The sequence below is a fragment of the Grus americana genome, chromosome 2 (assembly GCF_028858705.1).
Source record: "Grus americana isolate bGruAme1 chromosome 2, bGruAme1.mat, whole genome shotgun sequence".
Classification (NCBI taxonomy): domain Eukaryota; kingdom Metazoa; phylum Chordata; class Aves; order Gruiformes; family Gruidae; genus Grus; species Grus americana.
In genome coordinates, this window is record NC_072853.1 from 125153823 (window position 1) to 125178343 (window position 24521).

Genomic DNA, 24521 nt, shown 5'->3' on the forward strand with positions numbered 1-24521 from the left:
GAAACAGGTCTATTTTGGGGACAGTTTAAAAAATAGTTTCAGTTAAAAGTCAGGGTTGTTTTTTGGTTTTGGTTTTTTTTTTTATTTGGCTTGCTGAGTTAGGTAGAATGGGTAAGTAATGGAGAGACTCATTAACTCCTGTGCTTTTCACCACTGCTTTCAAAGCAATCATGGAATTAGCTGAAAATTGTTCTCTGGCCCATCCATGTTTTCTATTGAATGATTCTCATGATGGAAGAGCCAAGATCTGTGACCTTAACTTGGCTCCAATAATGCAGAGAACAGCCTCTCCTCTGTGGTGAACTGAGCCTTGAACAATTTCATTAAAAGGAATCATTGGAACAGATGAAATCGATGCTCTCATAACACAATAGTCTAAATCGTTAATACGGGTTCTAATTTAAAGCAGGCAAGAATGTAAATTTTCCCTATCTTCTCCTCTCACAAAACGGCACATGTCGGGCTTTCGTAGAGGCATAAACACACCTGCAGCACTGACAGCGCAAGTTCAACATTTATCCATTTCAACACCACCAAAAATAACTGGGGCACCTGTTCCATTTCCCGACATGCGACTACTCAGACCTCAGGGCACAGCCAAAAGTAGGCAGGCTACCTTGTAAATGAGATAGATGGATGTAAAGAAATTGGGGTGTTTGTCGTCAAACGATGTTTCTGCTGTGAAGCAATGCCAATCCACACAGAGAGATCCCAAGCGCTGGTCGCGGTAAAGCGTTCAATCCGATACCAGGAACCTTATCGTATTATTTCACATGAAGAATTACATAGTCAAGCAGCCTGACAGCTTTGCGTGCGAAGGACAATTTCTCCAAAACAAATGCCAGCAGCTTATTAAGTTACCAATACATTGTTAAGCTATAGTGACTTAATGCCACCAGACCAAAATATTTTCAGATGATTTTTAAAGGGCAGCGCCGGGAAGCTTGCAAATCACACATTCACATTTTAATGAAAGGTGCAATTACTGAGCATTTACCTTGTATTTAATTAGAATGAAACATCAATAAGGCTCATTTAGCATCTCTCTAATATGTCAGCAACTTTTTTAAAAGGTGGTAGCAAATATTAGGTTTTGATTTATACAGTTATGCCGCAGAAGAGCATTGCATTTGCTTGGCTGATACTAAATGACTGAATGACAAACAGTGCAGTTTTGTCAATTCTAAGGCAAAGATAACTCAGCTGTGGCTCTCACACCGAAGACAAATCAAAGACTAATTTAAAATCAGTATAATTTCCTTTAAAATAACAACAATGGAGAGGATTATCATATGCAATTATGATGGAGGAACGCATCTGTTTTTCTGACCTAGCTGTCACTGTTTTGACTGCTTCCTAATGCATTCAAAATTACAAATAGATGGTGTATGTCTTCTGAAATAATAATAAAAAAGATAACAGGGACACAACATGAGAATACCCTTGCTGAAGACATCGCATGCAACACAATTGATTCTACTTTGCCAGTCTAGTTTCAGTATAAGCCGTTTCTTATGCTGCATGTCTCAAACTCCCTTCCAGCTGGTGGCACAGTTACGAGCAAGACACAAGGTAGAATAATAAATTTCCTTCTGCCTCCACAGTCTTTTGCTGTCCCAAGCACACTTGTAGTCACAAGACTCTAGATCTCAGTTTTTACGAAGATCTGCTGCTAATCAAGGAGCAATGTGTTAACTCCAGTTTCCCTGGACCAACTCCTTCATGAGTAAGAACTGTAGGAACCACCTGAAGCTTCTTTCCTAGAGATTAGAAAATGATGGAAGGGATAATGTAACATAAACAGAGGGAGAGACGACACATCTGGAGCCTTAGAAAATTTACCCAAGCAAAATTTACTCCCAGCCTGGAGCTGGACCTGCGTGTGTCACCCAAGTACTCACTGCATAAGCTTGCCACGTAATGCTGTGGTAGCTGGGATGTACAGATACTCGTGAGAAAGACCATGGCTGGTTTGGCCAAAGAGAGCTCACAGCATGCTTGATTTAACATCCCGCTCCAGAAAAGCCTTTATGCCAAATCCCAATATGGGAGATGTCCCATGAAAGCCAACAGAACACTTTACGTGCCTTTACTCTCTAGTACCAGCTGCAGGTGCTGGTTGCCACTGACCAGACTTTTCAGGACCAGGCTGTCACAAGATTCTTTGAAATAAAAGCCTTAAAGACTGTAGTAGCCACTTAACTACAAAATTACAATAGCAAAATCTTACTTTTAATGAATTAAATGCTTGTACATTACAAGTTCACACCCAAGCAAGAAAACAAGAGAAACTTGTTCTTCTAATTCAATATTGAGCAGCAGCCTACCAGGTAGGAATATATATCTGTTACAGGAAAATTTAAATATTTAACATCCTGTGTGATAAATATCTAATATTTACTCAAGCTTATAATGAATGCTTGTCTAGGAGGAAGATATGAAATTGCACTACAACTATGTCATTACTTAATTAAATTTCCCTTTTTTAAAAATTCTAATTTGCCAGCCAGCTTGCTAATGATTTCATGACCATGCTACATAAATATTATTTCCCTGATTTGCTTTAGATGCATTCAAGCAGATATTAAAAGGGCATAAGGTTTGCCAACGGCCTCTCTATGCTCACTTACGGAAACCCATGACAAAAGATCTGCCATAGAGGGCTCAGAAATGAGAGGAGCCGGTCAGAGAGATTCAGAAGGCATCCTGCACAGGTCAGGGCTTTGAAATAAAGCATAACAGAACATCTCGGCGCTTTCTGATTATTTCCTGCTCCTCACAGGTCACCTGTACGTGGTCAAGATACATTTAAACAGGAACATCTTTGAAAACGAAAGACTGCAAGAGACAAAGAGAACAGTTCTTTGATTGAAGCTCTGGGCCAAATCTCCTGCGCTTTGAATTCAAATTCAGGATCCTTCCAGGCTGACTGCGGGATTTGAGATGCTTCACCCACCCCGTGTGCCGCTTCCAATGGGGCTTAGTTGTACTCCCTACGCTTTTATGAGGCACTCACCTACAACAGGAACGGGGTTTAGGAGCGTGCACATGCCTGAGTGCATTGTCCAATTACAAGCGGAAATCGGTAAGTTTTGAACAGATTGCAAATATTCCTGTGCTACGCGAGAGGAACAATCTGTGATCGTGTGTGTGGTAACGCCGACCCCAGCTGCCCTTGGAAGCGGGTGCCAGGTCTCCGTGTACTTGCACAGGAATTAAAAGCTCTTCTGTCGAGTCAGCCTCAGCCAAGTGCTAGACATCCTTCTGCCTAAGCACACACCGAAACTTCTTCTGACTCACACTGGCAGGTCAAGTTTCTTTTTTCCAACCAATGTGCACACACAAACAAAAAATAAATTAAAAAAAACCCAAAACCTGGACTTACGTTTTCTCATGGAACTGATGTAACGGTCCGAAAGGGGAATGAAGCCTCCGAAGGAGACTCTAGCAAAACCACACTTGTACATGTTTTTAGTTTATAACAATGCTAAAATCCAGGGCAAGTATTAGCTTGGTTTGTTCTCAGCACATGCAGGCTCTTTTCTCCCCAGAGTAATAGCTCAGTATTTCCTACCCTCACAATTACCATGGTCTCCTAGCCTCATTGCAGGTGAAGTTAATATGAGGAATGAAAGTACAGCTCTGCCTATCTTTCTGCAGGTAGCAATTTTGTTACATCAACCTAATACACACCTGTCTCTGAGAAAACTGCTCTGTGTCACAGGCCATCTTGTAACCATCAGATGACAACTTTTCAACACTGCCGATCTGAACCGTATTCAGGTAATGACAACATTGACAATTCTTCTGATTTTCTCATATTTGATGTTTTATTTAAAACCCTAGCTCCTCCAAACAAATGACCATCTAAGAATGTCAACTTTCACTTCCTAAAGCATACTTCCAGCCCTCACGTTGTACATAAAAGCCTGGGAAGAGAAACCAAATGTACCTAGATGTCTCAAAAATTCAAAGCAAAAATCAAAGACCCCAATGTGTTCTTTACATATCATCATTTTAAGGGATCAGACTCCTTTCCACTAAGATTAGGATATTTTTCTAAAAACCAATGTGACTAACTAGAAAATTTACTTTGATTTTAAATTAAAAGTTTGCTTATAATAAGAAATGTTGAAAAGGCAAAGGTGTATGAGGCGAGCTTGAAAAATGAGTAGTCTGGGCTTTTCTTTTCTTTTTCATTCCCCCCCCCCTTGAAGAGTGCTCATTAATCCCAAGAGACAGAGGACTTCATGTTGGCTCAGGCTTAGCATTTATGAGGTGCCTGCAAACTTCAGCATAAAAGGGGATCTGTTAGGAATTTCTACTTGATGCTGTGCAGGGACTTGGGGATGGACTGATTGGTTGGAAGGGGTGTCCAGAGGATTTCAACAAAATCTTTAAAAGCAAGAAAATACTTTAAGTTATCACAGAAGGGCAGGAAGGCACCCCGTTACTCAGCTGAAAGAAGGACCACGAGGAGTTAACTTCCAACAGACTTGCGCTCTTTCCTCATGTTTCACTCAAACGCTAAAGAATGAATTTATAATGCCAAGTTTCAACTTTGCAAAACACCGCTCTCCAAGCATTATGCATTTTTAAAAAATGGTTTAATAATATACATTCATGCACAAACCAATGCTATAATTGCAGATTCCTTAGAACAATGAAAGACTAAACAAATCCTTAATTTATAAGGCTCTGCAGTGCTATTTAAGGACATCCCCGTATTACTGCAGAATTTCATGCCAAACTCTCAGGCTCACATGTGGCGAGGACCTAGCAAATCCCACCTGGCACAGCATTTTAGTAACCCCTTTGCAATTAGCCTGACGCCCAAGATGAAGCAAAGCAAAGCTCTCACCTACCTCCAACCCCATGTGCTTTGGGGTGTGACACGCTCAGACTCAGTAAGGGTTAGAAAGCGCTCATCCTCCTGGCAGAGGCCTGAGGAGGGCGAGGAGAACTTCTGGCGGGGCTGGATGTGGGGGACAAAGTCAGTTGCTGATTATTTGTGTGGCACTGAACAGCATCGTTATTCACATGCCGACAGCTCACATCCAGACACCACTCGATGCCGCGAGACACGCAACTTTGCTTAAGTCTTTGGTAACGGACCAGCCAGGAAGGAAAACATCGCCAAGGGAAACTTGAGCTTCAATTCAGCATGCAGTATATTCGTCATCAAGGGACTTTAATAAGAAGAATAGCAGCTCAAAGAAGAAAACAGTTTCCTAGGAAAGACAGAAATCACCACCAGCAAAGAGATTTCAAGTCGGACCTATCTGAATGGAGCCCTATGACTTTGGGCTTCATTCTCCTCCCCTTTACCCCGTCGCAGTCCCAGTAACATACCTAAACTCAAAGGAATTTCACAAGAGAGGACACAATATGTAAATGAAAAATCGAATCTGATGGGATGCATTTGCTAGATGTGTAAAAGGAACAATTATATGAAGGTAACAGGTATTGTGGCACTTCACATTCTCAATCAAAAGGTGTTAAAGGAAAAAAAAAAAAGAGAAAAAGACTTTAGGTCTCTCCAGTGTATGTATTATCCACAACTGCAAAAAATAAATTCAAATTTGGAGGACAAAGGCTCCTACCCCTTCCAGTGAGTCACTATATGTACATTTTCTATGTCAATTCTGAAATTGTTTAGATTTGCAGTAGAATAAGTTTAAGAATGCTGATTTTGTGCTGTCTGATGTTACAGACCAATGCTTCAAGAGTCACAAATTAAAAAGCAACACGCCATACTGAATTAATTTCTCTTTCAGCTTTTATAATCCTGCAAAAAAGTGTGATTTGCACACTTACCATCCACACACTACCTCAAAACTTTCCCCCAAACTGACTACATAGAGGAAGACCTTAATGTTCCTTTCCAATAAAACTACTTTTACTATGAGGCTATAGGACCAGAGTTCCTGTGTAGTCTCACGGGTGAACACACAAAACAAATTAGAAAAAAATACCCTAACTCAGGACAGACACAAATTGTTTGATATTTGGAAGAAGAAATTCTGATTTTTTTTTTCTTTTCTTAGGGCTATTAATATTTCACTAAACTGCGCTGTAGACCCATCACGAGCAAGATGTTTGCAATACCGATTAGACAAATTCACAAATTACAAGAGACCACAGAAGTCTTCATTTATCCACGGTCAAACCTTGTTATAACTTCACTTATGTGATATATAAGCAAAACCACATGTGTCCACAACATTTTGGAACAACATCAACCTGTGTATTAAGGCAGCCCTCACAAAATGCTCTCAAAGAACTGCTCGACATCGCCACTGATAGCTAGAAATAAAACCTCACAGGATGAAGTATCAGTGGGAGTGAAGAGTTAAAGAGCGAGCCCTGCTTTAATGTAAGGAAAATCCTTTCCCACTGTTGTATAGCTACAAAAAGAATAATTGAAGGTGATAAGAGGGGACGCGTTATAGGAGACAAAAGTACCCCTCCACCACCACCCCCGATTCTCATGGAGTAACCCCCATTCACTCCACACAGAATCTTTCCTAATTATTGTATGATGGGGCTAGAGGAAGATGTACAGTCATCTTAAAAACCTTTGATAATGTTTCCCCTAAATTTTATTTCAAACACATGGGTATTTCTTCCACTCAGCAGCCAACCTAAAGTCAGTTTTTAAATACTAGCTCCATTCTCACTTTAATTCCCCTTTATTAGGACAGCAGAACAGTTCCTACAGGAGAATTAAAGCCAGATGCTGACAACTGGGCCACGCACTAAGGCATTTCTTAAATCCTGAACACATACACCTCAGACCTCCGTGGTATCTCTGGGCAGCTGTATCTGATACACCTGTTGCAGAAGGTATTGCTTGTGATCAGGTACTGGCCAGCATGAGGAATGCCATAGTCAGGCACCTTTGATTTTGAAAATCCAGCTCTACGTGCTTTGAGGCCCGGATAAGAATCACGGTTAAAGACGGTATACTACGTAAAAAGCCAGCAATATATTTTTAGAATTGAGAAAGAATTTCATTGAACCATTTTAAAACCACGTGCACAATGGCAAATTTATCTCACTTGCTTTGACAAAGGATACATTAGCAAAAAGAGAAATTAAAAACAACCTGGTACGAATAGGGGCAGATTCCTTCACTTTCAGACCACAACTTCTCTATTACCGAGGGAATACATGAAGGAAAACCGAGGCACTGATAAGGAAAGAACTTCCGAAAGTTGGAAAATGGACCTCAGTACTAACATGTTTGCTAATGCTGCCCTTCGACCCGACGAGCTTAGCCATACCTAATATGGAGCTGGGAGCTCTGGCAGAGACAAAATTTCAAGGATGTGGCAGTGATGGAGAGAAACATTCCTGCCTTTTACAGGCACATGGGCTCCTGGTTTGGGGCAGGGACACCGCCTTCCACAGTCACAGAAAAGGTGTAAGCAGCTTCGCTCTGGGTACCACCGCTGATGCTCACGACTCTTCCTCCCCTGCCCTCTCTAATGAGAAGCAGATAATGACCCCCCAGGTGAACTAGTTTGCCGGAACATTTTCTTCAGTCAAATACTGTGAATCCTACGAATTCAATAGGATGGAAGAAATCTGATTCTATAGCAAAGCTTTCAAATAGCCTACAGAAGTGAGCAGAGATTTATGGGTCTGATCCAAATCCCTTTGAAAGCAGTGGAAAGACTGCAATAGGGTAAGGCAGGAATTCTGTTCCTGCTGCAGAAATGCACAGAAGAGATATGTCATCCTCTGTTAACTATTTTTCTTCTACAAGGAAGTCTCAGGGAAGGAAAACTCAGCCCTAAAACACAAGCAACAGTATATATTTACTGAACTTTTAGATTGCACAAGAATAGATCTAAAGTTTCTTTAAAAGTTATTGATTGAAAATAACATCCAAATTTACTTTAGCAAATCAATAGGATTTTCTTTATCTTTTTTCCAATTAAAAAAACCAATCCCCTACCTAAGTTACAGGTATTTTGATATTATACTACAACTTTAATTAAATCAAATGAGCACAGACAGTAAAAAAACCAACCAAACTCTTGATCAAATCATACTGGTAGGTGGTTAAGAATGATATTAACGGTTGTTTAATACCAGCCATTGAGTAATCCCATTTGATTACTTCTTACTTTCAATACACTCTAAAATCATGCTGTCTTACTTTACTATATTCATTCTATTTGTATCTTTATAATGTGCTTAGAGAAAGTTCATAAAATTTTTTCTTAGCTATTTTTCACTGCTGTTTCCACCTACCATTTGAGCTGGATGGACCAAAGCCCAAACAGGATTTGAAATACGGTATGTTCAAATTCTGCTTCTAATTTGCATTATTTCTCACACTTTTGGTGATTTTTCCTCTCCATTAAAAAACGTATTTTTGATGGTGGTTTTTTTCCCTAGCAGTACTGACAAATCCAAGCCAAAATCCTGCTCCCTGCACAAGCTCAAAATAAGATGTCTCTGCTCCAAAAAGTTTACAAACTAAAACTACAGGAATTCAAAACAAATGGATGGAACAGCATCCACTTGCTTAAATCAACATTCAGTAACAGACTGATACTGGAATGTAATGACTTTTCTTGCACACATTTCTTATTTGTAAAGCTGCATTATTCATATGCCCTGCATTTCAGAACCACTAACGTAGCAATTTCTTGGGACCAAGAAGGATAAAGATACAGAAAAGTCTTTAATTAAAAAATAATTTATTGCAATACTAAAAGTTGCTTTCTTAATGAAGACTGGATTCTGCTGGCAGCTGTCTACATTGCAATATCTAGGTTTTAAGGCCACTATCACTTTATTCCTTTACTTTTACAAATGCAGAAAAGGTAACACTGCATTAAGATTGATGCAACTAAACTGAGTTCTTATAGTGAAATGTCATTCTCCTTTATTATCTTTATTCTAATGCTGTTTGCAAATCATACTCTGGCTGCACAACTATTTATTTCGGGTTTGCTTTCAGAAAGCTAAATAGGAAAAAACACCATTTCCTTCATGAAAGTACCTTTTTTGTTAGCTTTGCTCTACCGTATGAGGAAAACGGTTACAAAAGCAGAGATTTCATACGGAAGACATACAAATTTCCATGGCTGTATTTTTGTTTACTAATAGATGAAGATGCATGTCGAAAACTAAAAATTTAACATTTGTTCCTGGTTCCATTCTTAGCAATGAAGGCCAGATTTTGCTGGGGCTACTTGTGTGGCATCTCACTCCGCAGGCAGCTCTACAGAAACTGCTGGGTTTCTATGTTTGGCTCAAATGCGAATTACCACCCAAAAAGAGCACAGAGGCCCTTAACAAACGGTTGGGTATTTGTAACCACTGCATCTTTACTCAAAAAGGAATCATGTTTTTCCCCAAAGCGTTGCACTGGTTCTGCAGAGCAGTATGCAACTGCTGCCCAAACATCTCTTCTGCACGTCTGGATGCTGCTCCCAGTGCCAGCATCACCTCCCAGCACCAGCGTCACCAACGGCAATACCAAGTTGGCGAACCCTTGCCCCCACCTGTTCATGATACCTGTACTCCAAAACACCTCCTAAGGAAGAAGGTATTTTGTTTAGTCCTCAGCGAATTTCTGCTTTGCTTTTGTAGGAGTTGTAGAACTTGCAGAAAGGCACGCACAGCTGCATTTTTTAGGAGTTTTAATATTCATGATGTATTATGCTGGAATGGAAATCAGACAGCCAATTTCCACTGAGGCTCAAATAGGAGTTGGATACCACACTTTTAGGATCCCATGGGGGGGCGGGGGGGGGGGGGAGGAAAAGAAAAAACCAAAACCACCACACAAACCAAACCAAACCTACAACCTAGCCTTTTATCTTCTCGTAAGGATCACTGGCAGTGGGGGAGGGGAAGGAACAGAACAGCGTTCAGGAGATGGCTAACAGGATACGGAGGCCTTCCTCTCCAGCACAATGAGACATCAGTAAACGCGACGTCAGGTCAATGACAACGCATGCTTTTTTACCAGGCCTACAAACATATTGCCTTTCGAGCCTCAAGGTTTTACTCTCATGACAATTCTTAACCATCGTAACGAGACTCAGCCACGCTGGGGACTGCGACTCAACCTTCCTCGCGCCATTCAGCTGTGCCTATTTATATAGTATCTTTGCACTGAAGACAAGATAAAGATTTAAGATCAGTTAAGGCTAAGCTAAAATTGGAATACTACTCTAGCATGGCAAGAGGCAGTTGTGCTAATATGCTACACTACTTATCCAACAGCATCATAGTCTCAGAGGAAAATGAAGGTTTACACCAGGCACATCTTTAGTATCATGCAACACTGCCACTGTTCAGACTGCAACCCCTCAGAATGCAACTAAACCTTTAAATACTGTGTTGAGCATGCCCTTCTCACGCACAAATAGTTCACTGAATACCTATCATTCTGAGCAGCAAAAACAGAGATTAAAAATAAACATTTCTGTGTAATGCAAAATAATATATTATTATATTATGAGAATCCTGGAGAGAAACAGTCTTGCCAAAAATCACTTCTACGTGTAAGAAACCCTACAAATCAAAACTAATGTGTAGACTTGCTCATATATTGAGAAAAATAAAATGGCAAACAGGAAATTTGATACCTTATTTATAACTACATCTTGGTAATAAAGAGGGTAAAGGCACATCGTAGACTGCAGCCATTAAGACAGCTTTCAGCTCTACAAATGGATGACCTGACAAGCAACGCATGCACGTGTGCCTGTCTTTGCACCTGCACACGTGCAAATGAGAGAAACATTCAGTGCTTTGTATGAAACCAGAATTAAAGAATGTTAATTACGTTTACAAAACTTTTAAATGGGATACTCTATTTCTTGGTCATTTCCCACACACAGAAACACAATCTGATTTCCAAGTACAAGCTGGGGAAAAACTCATAAGTAACTTTTTAAATAATTATAACATTCTGAATATATGCAACGCAGAGGATCCGTTCTCAGTAATAACAACCAAGTCAGAAAACAACTCTCTCCTCCCTGATCTGTTTAGCTAAGTTGTACTTATGGATCTTTTGTTCAAAGAAAGACAATTTTGAAGTAAATACAGACACATTTTTTCCTATCAATCATGATTCTAGGGATCAAGGGTCCTTTGTAAAGAGAATTTCCACCTCTTCCTCCAAAATATATTCCTTCGAATATAAATATCCTGAATGAGACAAGCTGTATATGGTTTTCTCTCCACAAGCACAATACACAGAGAAAACTTAGACACACACCCACAGAAGTGGTAGCAGATTGATGACAAAGAAACACAACGGATGGATTTCTGTATCACTAACCCTGAGGCCATTTGGCCTATGTCACTCTAGGCAAAGTGACTGCTCCGCCTTGACAGCCTAAATGTTCTGTGGGACTACATTTTAAAGTTTAACAGAAAAAAGAAAATCTCTTAAATTTACTGTGGAAAAAATGTGAGTCAGTTCAAAAGACTACTCCTCTGATTTCAGAGTATAATATTGGGCCTCAAAAACTATTTGATTAGGAACAGGGCCTCTAAACATGTCTATTTATGGAAAAAGTAGTATACTATTTATTTTTGCAGGTATTTGAACTGAACAGCAACACACGAAGCACACTGAAGTTTCAAAATCATATTCAATTACTCTGTAGGACTAAGGAAGAACAGATCTTTCTCGCTTGGACAGCATTCTCCATAAAAACGCAAGGCCTCCTGGAGGAATTCATTTAACATGGTCTTAAACAATGCATTTTGTCTAAGCCATTACTGTATGTCTACTTTTCTGCGTCTATGAGAGTAATAATGATTTCATTCAAGTATCCATTTCAACTCATCTGGTCCTGGATTTCATTGCAGCAGACCAGCTCAGCAAGCTCAACATACCATATCCAGGGATGTTATCCAGATAGGAACTTCAGCTCCAAACCAGCACCAATAGTGTAACACTGTTCTCCAGAGTCTGAAGAAGTAGATGAAGATATACAGCCCAGTCTTGTGATTCATGCTTCACCCTGAACGGAGAGGCCACAGGGTACATTACTGGTCTTTCAAGGTGCAAACTAGTCAACTACCAAACTGACTTAGAGTGTAAAGAAGGAAAAAGAAAGAAAAAAAAAGAAAAAAAGAAAAGAAGATAGATTTAGGGGTCAAGTCTTCATTCTGCTGAGTTTTCCTTCTATTAAGCAATGCTGAGAGATACAGTAAGCTTTGTATCATCCAGGACAGGTTTACTCAGTAAATCAGCATCAGTTTGAGTAAGTTAGCTGCTCGCACAAAAAGCATTGCTCTGAGATCTCAGTGAATCATTAAGTTCAGGTGGATGGATGTTTTGCTTTTTGATTTTGGACATAGACAAGCACCTCTCCTCTCAGCAACTGAAATGACAATCTAACTGACCACGTCGGAGTCATACTCTGTGTTCAGTCAAGACAGCAGGGAAAGAATAAAAGATGATGATCATCATAGCCAAGGTATCTTCTAATGTGAAATGGAGAAGGGATAACAGGAATTAACGGGTATCTTTTTGATTCACATAAGATTTTTTGCGCAAGAAGGGCTTTCCTAAAGGCTTCAGAAAGGATGTGTTGTTTTGACTTTGCAGCAACAGTTCTTTTTCTTCATAGCAATTTTCATCTTCAGTTAACATTCATTTGAGCTGAAACTTGTTCTTGACAGCACTAATCCTACTGCGTACATGGTTATTGCAAATCCAGGATAATCCAGGAACTACATTACCATGTATGTTTCCCTCAGCTCTGTCTCTGGACAAAGCTAAGATTAGGTGAGGGGAAAAGTCCAGGAAGAAGTAAAAGGGAATATGCTTCTACTTCACAGCTATTTTAGCTTCATCTGGGAAAGCATTCAAACGGTAGCAACCAAAAGTGGAAAACAAAGCTGCAATTCATATTCCAACTAAAGAGAGACTATGAAGATGCACCTGTTTTTGGAACTTACCTAGATACACATCAGACAGGGCTTTAGTCAGCTTGTTCCCCAGTCACGAGTTAGAAAGAGGATGCCAAATGGGTTGCACTGCTCCAACCTCAGGTAGCTGGAAAAAACAGCTTCATTCGTGTCCATGCAAGTCCACTGGTAACAGCAAGGGAGCACATTTACACTTCTGTTTCTTGCTCATTTTCAGAGCACAGCTTTGCTGGACAAAAATTCCATTATGATAAATGTCACAGGTAGCCAGTACCCCTCAAATTAAGAGACAGGCAGCAAAGGTATGAAAAAAAGAGCTCAACTCCATAGAAGCAAGACTTCTCACACCACCTTCATTTCTTTCCATGGAAAATGGAATTTAAAGTTACTTTCTCCCTAAGAATAACTTAAGGTTTTCCCCAAAGCTCTCAAGTATATCACTTTACAGACCAGAAACACCATACTACCCGCAGGACCTGCCAAGCTCCACAGTGAAGAGCTCAGTAAGGGGAGTGAAGAGGAGGACAAGGACACTTGCTTTCGTCTTTGCCATGTCTCAGCTCTCTTTCCTAGAAGTCTGTAAGAGCAAAAGGTCCCACAAACTCCAAGAAGCAGAAGAATTAAGATAACAGTTTCCTTGTGAGACAAAAGCTGCCCTGTGATATAACTAGGAACACGACACAGCTATAGCACCACTAGTCCAAAGCTTAAGTGTCTCTAATAAGAATTCAGAAGCACAAAGGCTGTTTTGAGCCAGACAGCAGCTCAGCATACATGGGTACTGCTGTCTCAAGTTCCCCCTTACCTTAACTGATCAGGCTGAAGCACCATTTTAGGCAGAGGACCTTGACATGGTGAAGAAAAAAAAGACACATAGCTCACAGAATACTAATTATTCATGAGAAGTGAGTTTATGAATAGGATATTTGATAAGAAAAGTTTCCCTTCAACTAATATTTTAGGTTTTTCTTCTCCCCAAATACGTAGTAGTTCTATAGCATTAGCCATGTAAAGACAAATGTACGCTAACACTGTATAGCAACAGCAGAGCTAATGAAGAAGATATCTGGGAAAAAAAAAAGAAGTCACTGATGGCAGTAAAGTTACCAAGCATTAAAAGAATAGCCACTGTAAAACTAAATTGGTTCTCTATCTTAGTTCTGTTGGGGAAAAAAAATAAAAATCAAAAGCTGGATTCATTTTTCACTGGATCATTATTATGCTCTTCTGGAAATTGTGTGCAGTGACTTTCATTCCAGGAAATAATATAAATCTAGTATTAGAGCTGAACTCAGGAGTCACACGCACTTTAAAACCACAAATTTAATTGGGTTCTGGGATCAAAAAGTTATATCCGGGTTGCATTTGCTATTCTTTCAGCCTCCAATTGTCCTTTCCAAATCAGAATTGCTAATAGAAACTTTTACAAGTCTATAATAGTGAAAACTCTCACATACAGATAATGGGCTGTATTGTGTCTGGCTCTGAAGGTGTGCAAAGGGGAAAAGGTCACAAAGAGTCGACAATACACAATGTATTTTCTGCAGGGCCAGCCAGGATTCACAGCCTTCCAATTTATGGAGAGTAGGCCAGTGCTAGACTCCCAAAAGCGCTTGAGGAAGGTTATGGCTTGTTGCTCCTGCAGCAATTACCTTGCCTTGCACAAGGGAAAAGGACGGGCATGCTGCACCTTCTCAAAACGGGCAATAATGGCCAGTCTTTTACAGAACAACTGAAAGCTTTCCTTCTGCTCAAGCCACAGCGGTCCCCAGATCTTTCCAATTGTAGTAATCTCACCCCTGCTTTTAAGAACCCTGAAAATCCTTTGCTTTGAGTTTTGGCCAAGCCAGGGATGCTCATGCTGGTTTTGAGGAGAAAGCAGATTGAAACTCAGTACTTACTATGTGCTGCTCCTGGAGAACGGCACTCCTCAGCTCTGATTGCACCCTACAGAGCTCAAAACCACATCCCTTTCTGTGCCAAGAGGATGATAAGCTAAGCCTAGCTGTTCTCAGAGAGGATGCTAGAATGTGGAATTGGACTTGCAGTGGCTGGCTGACAATAATACTTTTAGAAGAAACACATGTTAGAGTGACAGTAGCAAATTTAAGCTCTGGGTCATATTAGTGACACTCTACAGTGCTGATAAAATCATAATGCCAAACTGTAGCTAGAAGACCAGTAGTTTACATAATAAATGTTCTTTCACTACTATACAATAAGCACTTAACTTTTATTTCCTCAGGAAAAAAAGATACGGAGAAAAATCTCTTCTTTGCTATCAGAATCAGTCACCAGTCTTTCAAAAAGAGACCAGGAAGTTAAATCATCAGGGGAGTCTGTTGGTGTTTGTTTTGGGAGTTTTATATTTGCAATTTAAATTATCTTCTAATACAGTAAAATTTATTTAAGATGCATATTATTTACCATACAAATATCATTCTAAAATGCTTGCTGAAGTTAGATACAGTCACTTGACAAAAATATGAAGGAAAGGAATGAACATCAAGAGGGAAAAAAAAACCATGAAAGAAATCCTGCCACAAAGGTGTCCCAATGTCAAGAAATGACTCATATGGAGTTGCAAGTTTTGCACCCGTCTCAGCAAAAGGGTGGGAAGGAACATCATTTACCTTGTTTGTGGAACAATACCTCGACATTTTTCTCTTCTGTTAACATGTACTGATAAATACAAATCCAGAACAAATCCATCAGCTGCAGGGAGTGCCTGTACTTTCAACATCCTTCACCAGCAAAGAATGTTTTCCATTCTGCTCAGGAAGTGCACCCCTTTATAAACATGTGAATCAAAGCCCTCTACTCTTAACAAAACATGTCTCAAATTAAAGCATTAAATCTTTCCTTAATCAAAGGAGCAGCAGAGGTTGAACATCTGAGCAGAATCATTTTGCTATTCAGATTTATCATTATTATTACTAGAATAGTGAGTAGTGACATAAAATGGACTGAGAGCTCCTTCGAGCAAAGCACTGTGCAGAACACAGGAGACACACCAGCACAACGGTAAGCCGGTGAGTTAGTACACCCTGGGACGCTACCCCATCTTACCCGATACATGTGTGCTCCTGACCTATTAAAATTTCAAAGTTAGCGTAAACCATTTTCATGGCAATGCTTCAGGATACTTTAATTCAACCTGCTTTAATTTACATCCACAATGAAATTAAAGCATTCACGGTCAGCTACCAAATTTCAGCTGAGAGGCAGAACTTCCAGCAGCGCAGAGGTAAGTCCTTGAAACGCGCTGCCTCATTTGCAACTGTGCAAACATGGCCTAAGAAAGAGCCGACAACTGAAATGGCAACACGGATAAAGGGTGCGTGCCAGGAGAATGGGAGAGTCAAGTCAAACAGATGAAATAACTTGTCCCAAGTTGAACAGCACGCTAACGGCAGAGCCTCGAAAATGATAGAGTAGGTAGTCTGGAAAAAAATCTATTAAGGTAGCTATCGAAGCTACTAGTTTGTCTCACCGTAACTTTGCAAACAACTTGCGTGACCAACGCACATCAAACACTCCTACAAGGGGAGGACTCCCCGATAGCTTTACCAGAACAGCCATCTGCACCAAGATGTTGTGCCTATAGTTACAATGCTCTACCTACTGGACTCTGCTACTTCTAAAAACATTCTTCCTTTAATTCACAAAAAATAGGCTATACTGAGTCAGAGCAGAAGCCCACCTAGCCTCAAATCCTGTCTTCAACGATAACCAGAAGCAGACACCAAGAGAAGAGCACAGGAATGGAGGAAACATACAGAGATACTATCCTTGAGCACACTGCAGCCTTCAACAACTTGAGGGTTTAGCACTTCATGTTTTCTGGAGGCGATTCCTATGTATCTAGTAGCCTCAGTGGATTTCTGTGCAATGAATTTATACATTCTCATTTTGAACCCAGGTGAACTTTTAGCATCCGCAATACTCTGTGGCAAAACCATGCATTTTTCCTTAGACAGTGCTCAAATCCCCAACTCTTAAGATTCAAAGTGTAATGCTCAACCCATGCATCTATTCAAGCAGACCCGTCTTTACAGCTCCAAACAATCTTAAGGTTTTACCTCTATTCACCCAGTCAGAAGTTGTCCTTGTCTACAATCATCACTTTCCCCTAATTTCCAATCGTCCCCGTCTTCCCCTTCCACCACATATTCAGCCAGCATGATCAAGAACAATGCCAACATAGGCTGCAAGAGCAAAACTGGCAGGGAAGAAAATCCTCTTTGCAAAAATAATATTGCTCAGGGTAGGAAGCAAGCTGTCCCTCTCTATACCAGTTGCCTCCCTCTGTGAAGGCTCTAGCATATGAGCAAATAGGCATCACAGCCTCCCAACACACGGAGATAATAGCATTGTACCTATATAACTCAGGTGAAGATACAAATTCATTCCACTTCTAAAGTAAAACTGTTCATGTCATTTTCGGTAACCATGTGGTATTGCCATCACAACAGTGACAATAACATGCAACTGCTATCAAGACTACCCATTTGCCTCACCATAACTTTGCAAACAACTTCTGTGACCAATACACATCAAACATTCCTACGAGGGCAGGATTCCCAGATCGGTTTATCAGAACAGCTGTCTACACTAAGCTGTCGTGCCTATGGTTACAAGAATGTGCCATGGCTAATCTGGATCTGGGTGGGATTAACTCCCTACAGCTGCTGGTGCTGAGATTTCTGGCTCTATTTAATTTGGCAAAGAGCTGCACAGGAAGCTGAAAGACTCAGTCACTACGGTGAAGCTTCTGACATTTTTGTCCCTGGACCCTGGAGAACCCAAACACAACTCCTGCCAGAAATCAGTAAACTATTCAATTTACACAAACAGGCATGTAAACTCAGGTTGCAGCTTTGTTACCAATTTAAGCTGCCCGAAGTGCAAGTTGTCTCTGACAGTGGAGTCCTGCCCTCGCCACCTCCCTTGGCTGGGTGTTCCCACTCCCTCTCTGGTGCCAGCACTAGTGCTTGTTTAGCTGTGTGCTGAGCTGGCTCAGGGAGCCCAAGGACAAGGGGGGGGAAGCGCAGAATGCCTTACCTTTCAGCCAGGTCTGCTCCCTAGCCTGATTCACCTGTTAGCCACACGAAAGCAAGCGACTGCAGTAGGGAAGGAGCAGCTGCCAGCAAGGACAGAATTACCTCTAGCACTAGGACCAGACTAAATAACCATGAAACAGCAGCGTGGTAGGACTGCGCTCGCTTTCTACAGAGCTCAGCAGCGTTGCAGCAAAGGAAGGGAACAGGTTTGTGTCTACAGCACTGCATAGATCACGATCCTGCCATGACTCTGGACAGCCACTTCTTAAGATGATTTGAATACCTATAAACACTGCCTGTTCAAGACTAAACAAATTAGTTGGTCTGACAGTGCACGTTTAATAATTACTTCACCAACCTTTGGATAGTTTATCTAAGCCATTAAACCTGCCTCAGCTTTCTTAATAAAGAACATACTTTAGCAACGCTGTGCTGTTCGGATCCTGGCCTAATTTCACGACAAGTGTAAACTTCACAACCTGCCACCTTCAACCCTGCTGGGTGGGGAAAAGGACTACGTGGCACCCCTTGCTCTCAGCCTCTGGAGAACCACAAAGGTCTATGTGAACCCAGGACAGAGTGCCCTATTCTCCACAAGAACTGATCTTTCCATATGAACATTAAATCAGGTTGTAAGGGAGGGAGGGAGGGCAAGACTTGCACGGATCATGCCTGTTCTGCATTTGGGAAGCTTAGGTTGCTGGGAATGCCTACCTGGTGCATATCTGCAGCCAATTACTGGTAAAAGGCAACTCCTGCAGAGCCCATCAAAGCCACCCCACTCCTAACAGGGCTGCTGCACAGAGATCTGAAGCTCTGCCTTCCTCCTAGAGGGAGGCAGGGATTCCCTGCACCATACAATGCTGTAAAAGATCAAATCCAGGAATCAAACTCAGATATCTCACTCATGAGATCACTAAGGCTGGCAGAAACGTCAATTTTAATCAAAATCAAACAAAAAGTGAGCCAGCGAACCTTCAGAGAGCTGCCACAAGCAAAATATGTACTGCTTCAATTTAAAAGACAACAACAACAAATCTCATGGCCACATCTGTACTAAAATACATTTGACATTAGCCACGTTAGCCATCCCACTTATTCCCACTGGCACGTAGTTGCAAATTGCATCCCCTTACACAGCAACACCTAAGAGGATTTGCCCCAAGAGAGAGCTGAGATGACTGCACCAAACTTCCCCCAATGGAAGAAAGCTTTAATTTGCAGCTAGCGCTCTACAGTACTTTCTCCATTAGAGGCTGTAGGGAAAAAATGCTAAATCTGTGCATCTCTATGCAATCAGGACCAACTACACCTGCTCCATCCTGCAGAGAGAAGGAATCTCGTCCTTTTTCTGCTGATACGGTCATTCCTATCACCAGGAGAGGTCAAGTCTATAGACTTGTATATTCTCAAACATTTAGTGCCTCTCGTATGCCTCCATTTGCAGCTTGGATTTCTTAGGCAACTTCCTCACCAGGAAGCTTAAGGGGAACGAGATATGGCCAGAAATGTTTCTCCACACATGGCCTTCAAACCTTCCACGATAAGTGTCATATATAATGCCTCCTATTAACTAAGGACTTTTCAGAACCAAAATGAGAGGCAATCTTTAAGATACTGCAAGATGAAGCTGTTGAAGTAGATTTTAGGAGTAAACAGAGGTTTAAGAGTCTTTAGATGACAAAGAAAGAGCAGTAACGTCCACATTTAAGTACTGCAACATACTTTAGGCCTGCCAAGCAGCGTTTTTCTCTCCTTTACCCCCTTCTTTTCATCTAAAGCATCCTCCTTGTGTATGTAAAACAATTTTCAGCTCCTTTGCAGCCAATGGATTCCGCTAAGCAAAAATAACTGAAAATGTAGAAGTATAAAAAGAGCCACAAGAAGATGTAGAAGCAACCCAGACTCACCTTCAAAACTTGCCTTTTCATTTTAGTTAACGAGTTTCATCCTTGTTATAGAAACAGGGACAATTATGTTCTCCAGTCTTTAAGGAGGGTGGCTGAAAATCATTAGCAACACCTGCATCTGCAAATCATTTTGTAATGCTCTGAATGAAAGATGATAATAAATTGCACTGACATTTATGGAACATTTGCAGTTTCATCATTCAAGAGAACACAGGGATTCTGGAGGAGAAGCACGATAGAAAAATCTTACATGATAGGAAATAATATAGGTAGTTTGCATTTATATAGCTCCCACCACCCAAGAATATTTAAAAAAAAAAAAAAAAAAAGAGACGACAACATCAACTGCATCTCTGAACATCTTTCATAAGATTCTATAGGCTTCTTACCTATCTCAGATCAGAAAAAGAAAACACAAAATAGTGACTTTTGCTTCAGTTCTTACAGCAGAGTAAAAAGTAGAAGAAACCAGTCAGGAATTCCTCACTTTTCCTACCCCATTGCTTCTTAAATGCTGAAGTGCCAACATCAGAAAAAGAAAAAATTCTCTAAAACATAATGAAGTGGCACAGAAATATTTATCAACATTGCAATCTGGGATAGAGTTTAGCCTTTTAGCAATCTACTCTGAACCGAGAGATGAAATAAGTTGCATAGCACGTATATAATTTATTCCTAAAGGAAATTCTACTGTAACTTAATTAACATACAAATACAATTTTTCTTCCATTCAATAACAAAAGGAAAACTCTATTCTATTTCCTAATGAGCTAGTTAAAGTTTCCTTTGTTTCAGGTCTCCAAGAATGTAAGTGTTACTAGTTTATTCTGTGACTTTTTCTTTTAACCTTATTTGTTGTAGGAATTTAGGGGAGTACAAACAAGCATGAATTGAAAAAATTTCCTAAAACCATTTGGACTTAATGGTTTTCAACACAGTATTTTATATTTCAGCATTATCATGTTCTCTAGCCCCCTTCCAATTTTCCCCAAGACTCAGAATATGGTTAGCTATATGGGGAGCAAAGAAACAACCAGGTGGCTTATAAATAATTATCACTTTTTACAGTACTTCTCTACATGCGTTTCTACTAGCACACTGTTCTAAATTTAATGGGATTCTGAATACTCTGAACAAAGAGAAGTATTTACACAGAGCAGCATTTTCTGACTTGGTTGATTTACTGTTGGTAGAAAGAACTCATTAGCTGTCAGGCCAGTTGTTGAGAAGACCATAATGCCAATGCACAAAGCTGACATAATGAAAATAAAGGAAAGAATCTGGGCCAAATTCAGAGGCAATCTGTAAGGTAATGTAATTTATACCCACTTATGCTCACCCAGATTCCCTTAGAACTTGTTCTACCTAATCTATTGATGCATGAGTGACTCTAAATTGATGTCATTTATATGCCAAAAGAGTCAGAAACGCTATAAGGCCCCAAAGTTGAAGGCACTTAAAGCCATGCTTTCCTATATGTTGTTCTCTTCATTAATCTGTCCTGAATCCTCCCTCCTTTTACCATTTCAGCCTGTGATTTATTCCATCGAGAACCCCTGAAATGCAATGAACAGGTCAAGGCAGTGTGTAGGTAAGGGAGCTTGACTCTAAGGAAATCTAAGTTGATGTAACACAGAAGGTAGGGAAGCAGGTGTGTCTCACATGCACACCTTCTCTCCCCATCACTTAGATGCAATTTGAGATTTAGCTCTGCATGTCCTCCGTTACCACTAGCAATTGAATTTGTTACTCAAACAATACAACCAACCACAGCTCACAGACTCTTATTTTAGGGCCAGGAGGAACATTATAATGATCTAGTTTGACCTTCTGCATAAACAGAAGCCATCAAATATCACTGGGTAACCCCTGGATTGAACACAGCAAGTTCAGGATGAATGAGAAAAAACACACAATGTTGATTTAAAGAACAGGACGGTCTGCTGCATCCCTCAGCAATCTGTTCCAGCGGTAAATTACCACTACCTTTCAAAACATGCACTGTGTCATCTCTTGACTCAAGTCAAGTGTTTAAGTGTTTAAGGCCAGGTTGGATGAGACTTTGGGCAGCCTGGTCTAGTGGAGGGTGTCCCTGCCCATAGCAGGGGGGGTTGGAACTAGACGACCTTTGAGGACCCAAACCATTCTGTGATTCTATGATTCTATGACTTTTACTGGCTTCAACTTTCAGCCATTGGCTTTGTTCTACTAGGCTAGATAAATTTATTTCTGTATTTCTTATAGGGGGTATATCTGATTGCCTCTCAGCCTTCAGTTCAGTGTCTCACATTTTCTAGACCCAAAATCAAGAGAATACAAACACTGTAATCAAAATAGTTTTAGAATGAGTTGAGTTTGCACTGAAAAATATTTATATATGCTATCCTGATAAAAGCTTTTTCATTTGGAAGAGGAAACAGGACAGCTGGAATCTGGTGACCACAGCTTCCTCCTTCAGTTTCTGAACACTCCAGGATACTATCAGTTGAAGTGTTTACTTTACTCTCTCTGCTAGGCTATCTGAACATACTGGGAGGAAGGTAAAGAGAGACAGAGCTGCAAGCAGCTTGATTGTTAAGCCACCACTCTTCAGCCCCTTCCAAAGGTCTCTGACTGACAGCTATTCTGCTATTCCACTCCAAGAAGACGCTCTATCACACACAAAAGTGTTGCGGGTATCCCAAAACCTCAGATTCTGTCAGTATATGCTAATATACAGAGGTGTGTGGTCAGCAGTAACTCCAGTGGCAATGATATACAGTCATATTTTCTGGTTTCCTGTTGAACTACAAAATACTGTGTAATAAAAAAATCCTCACACCTCAAGGGAAATCTCATTTCAAACTCCATTACAACTTGAGGGGTTGCAGGAATGCACAAGAAACACACAAAGGGATGCTCCAGAGCAGCGTTCTGGTCTTCTACCAACCAGTAAATGGGATTATCCAGCAAGGGATGTTTTCATGTGGTTTGCGTTCCTGTTTCTAAGGCCTACAAGAAGATTCATCAGACAATAAAATATGCCACTGTTGTTTCTGTTTTCAGAGGTTGGCACACTAATCTGTTCTGCACAGGAGTGTTTGACACTGCCTGCCCCAGCCAGAGAGTTTTACACTCTGTATGAATGCAAGGGCTGAAGCGTAGACTTGCCCAATTTCTCTTTTGGTCAGAAATGTAACTCCTGGATAGAAACAGCTGGCTCCCAGCAAAGTTAGTATTCCTCTACTATCTGTAAGGATTAGCTGCTGTTCATTTGGGAAATCTGCTCCCCAAAAGAGGCACAGCCTTCTCACAGGAGCATCAAATGGAGCCACGAGGAAGCGCATTGCTGCAGTGAACCACAAAGAGCAGCCAGCGTCAAACGCCGGTTCAGTGCCTCCTATCAGTTAATACCTTTCATCCCGTGGCCTCCTTCACTTCCAGACTTGGCCTCTGTCTGCATTTACACCTTCCCAGAATAAAATCCTTGCTTCCCCCACCCACTTGGTAACCATCATTCAGCTAGTTTCTCTATGACTCATCCACTTCAAAACCCTGCTGACTCACAGTCCTCAAAAAAGAAACTTGCTCAAAGAACGTACTGAGACGCGGGTACGCCATCCACACCAGCGAGGAATTCATCCAGGTTGACCCGGTCCCTTTACTAGTGAAAGGCAAGAAAGATGCACTTCGTTTGTGAACTGTTATCATTTTAAAACCTAATTAGCTTGCAGTTATAAATAACCAAAGTATACTTCGATGGCCTGATTTCCGAAAATATTATACACCCAGTAGCTCCCACCAAATCTAATGGGCGCTCAATAGTGGAAAATAAGAGAAGGCTACACAGTTAGCTTTTGAAACAAGAATATACAGGCTGACTTCTTCAACCCACTGGTAAAAACTGTCTTCAACATGTGATAATATATGTTTAACACCTTTGAAAAGTATGTGAAGTTAAAACAACAGCTGCAGAAAAAAAAGTGTATTGTAAAAGACAATAGTTAAGACATTTCAGACAGTGCTGTCACTCCCGAGTTAACCATGCTCCTTCACGTCTGTATATTCCATTCAGAATGAAATGTCTCGGGGGGGGGGGACGGGGGGGGACGGGACGACACGGGACGACACGGACGGGATGACAACAGGCCCTCCCTGAAGGACAAAAATTAAAGAACCAGCCAATTTTTTTTTTCCTCCCGTCACTACAAAACTATTAGCACACTGGATGAGGTATCTGGGAAGGTAGCAGAACCTCTTTCACCAGAGGGTGAGGGCTTCAGCAGCTTCCTCAGCCATGCCTGTCACCACGAGGCAGGAATTCCTCGTGTCTCATTATAATACAAGCCACTGACTGAGAAATGTCTGGTAGAGGTGCTGTAAATGCACTTGGCTTCACCTCTGAGGAAGAAAGGATGGTCTGGATGACTTCTTGAGGTCTCTTCTAATACTTTACACCTTCTAACAAAATACTATCAAGACCATCAAGGAAGTAAGACAAACTTCTCACTACAACATTATCATCCCTGCTCTCCTCTTTTCTCCTTCTCCACAAATTGCCCATTAAATGCAGTCTAGTTCAAATCCCTGCCTTAATATTCGATGGTTTACCTTCAATTCTCTCTAGGTACCAGCAGCACCATTTCCA

The 24521-nt window shown here is 40.8% G+C and overlaps 1 protein-coding gene across 10 annotated transcripts in view; it reads right to left on the reverse strand.

Annotated features, from left to right (window-relative positions):
* The window catches only part of RBMS3 (RNA binding motif single stranded interacting protein 3), a 720759-nt gene that overhangs the window by 410182 nt on the left and 286056 nt on the right, over positions 1 to 24521 (reverse strand). Inside the window, exons 2-3 of one of the 10 annotated variants that reach the window (XM_054815910.1) lie at positions 12952 to 13048; positions 11881 to 12008 (exon numbers count right to left, since the gene is read on the reverse strand). The exons of the other annotated variants lie outside the window; for them this stretch is intronic. Of the exons in view, the coding sequence (XP_054671885.1) occupies positions 11881 to 12000 (120 nt within the window). The 5' untranslated portion in view covers positions 12001 to 12008; positions 12952 to 13048. The remainder of the gene's footprint in view (positions 1 to 11880; positions 12009 to 12951; positions 13049 to 24521) is intronic. 10 annotated transcript variants of the gene reach the window in all.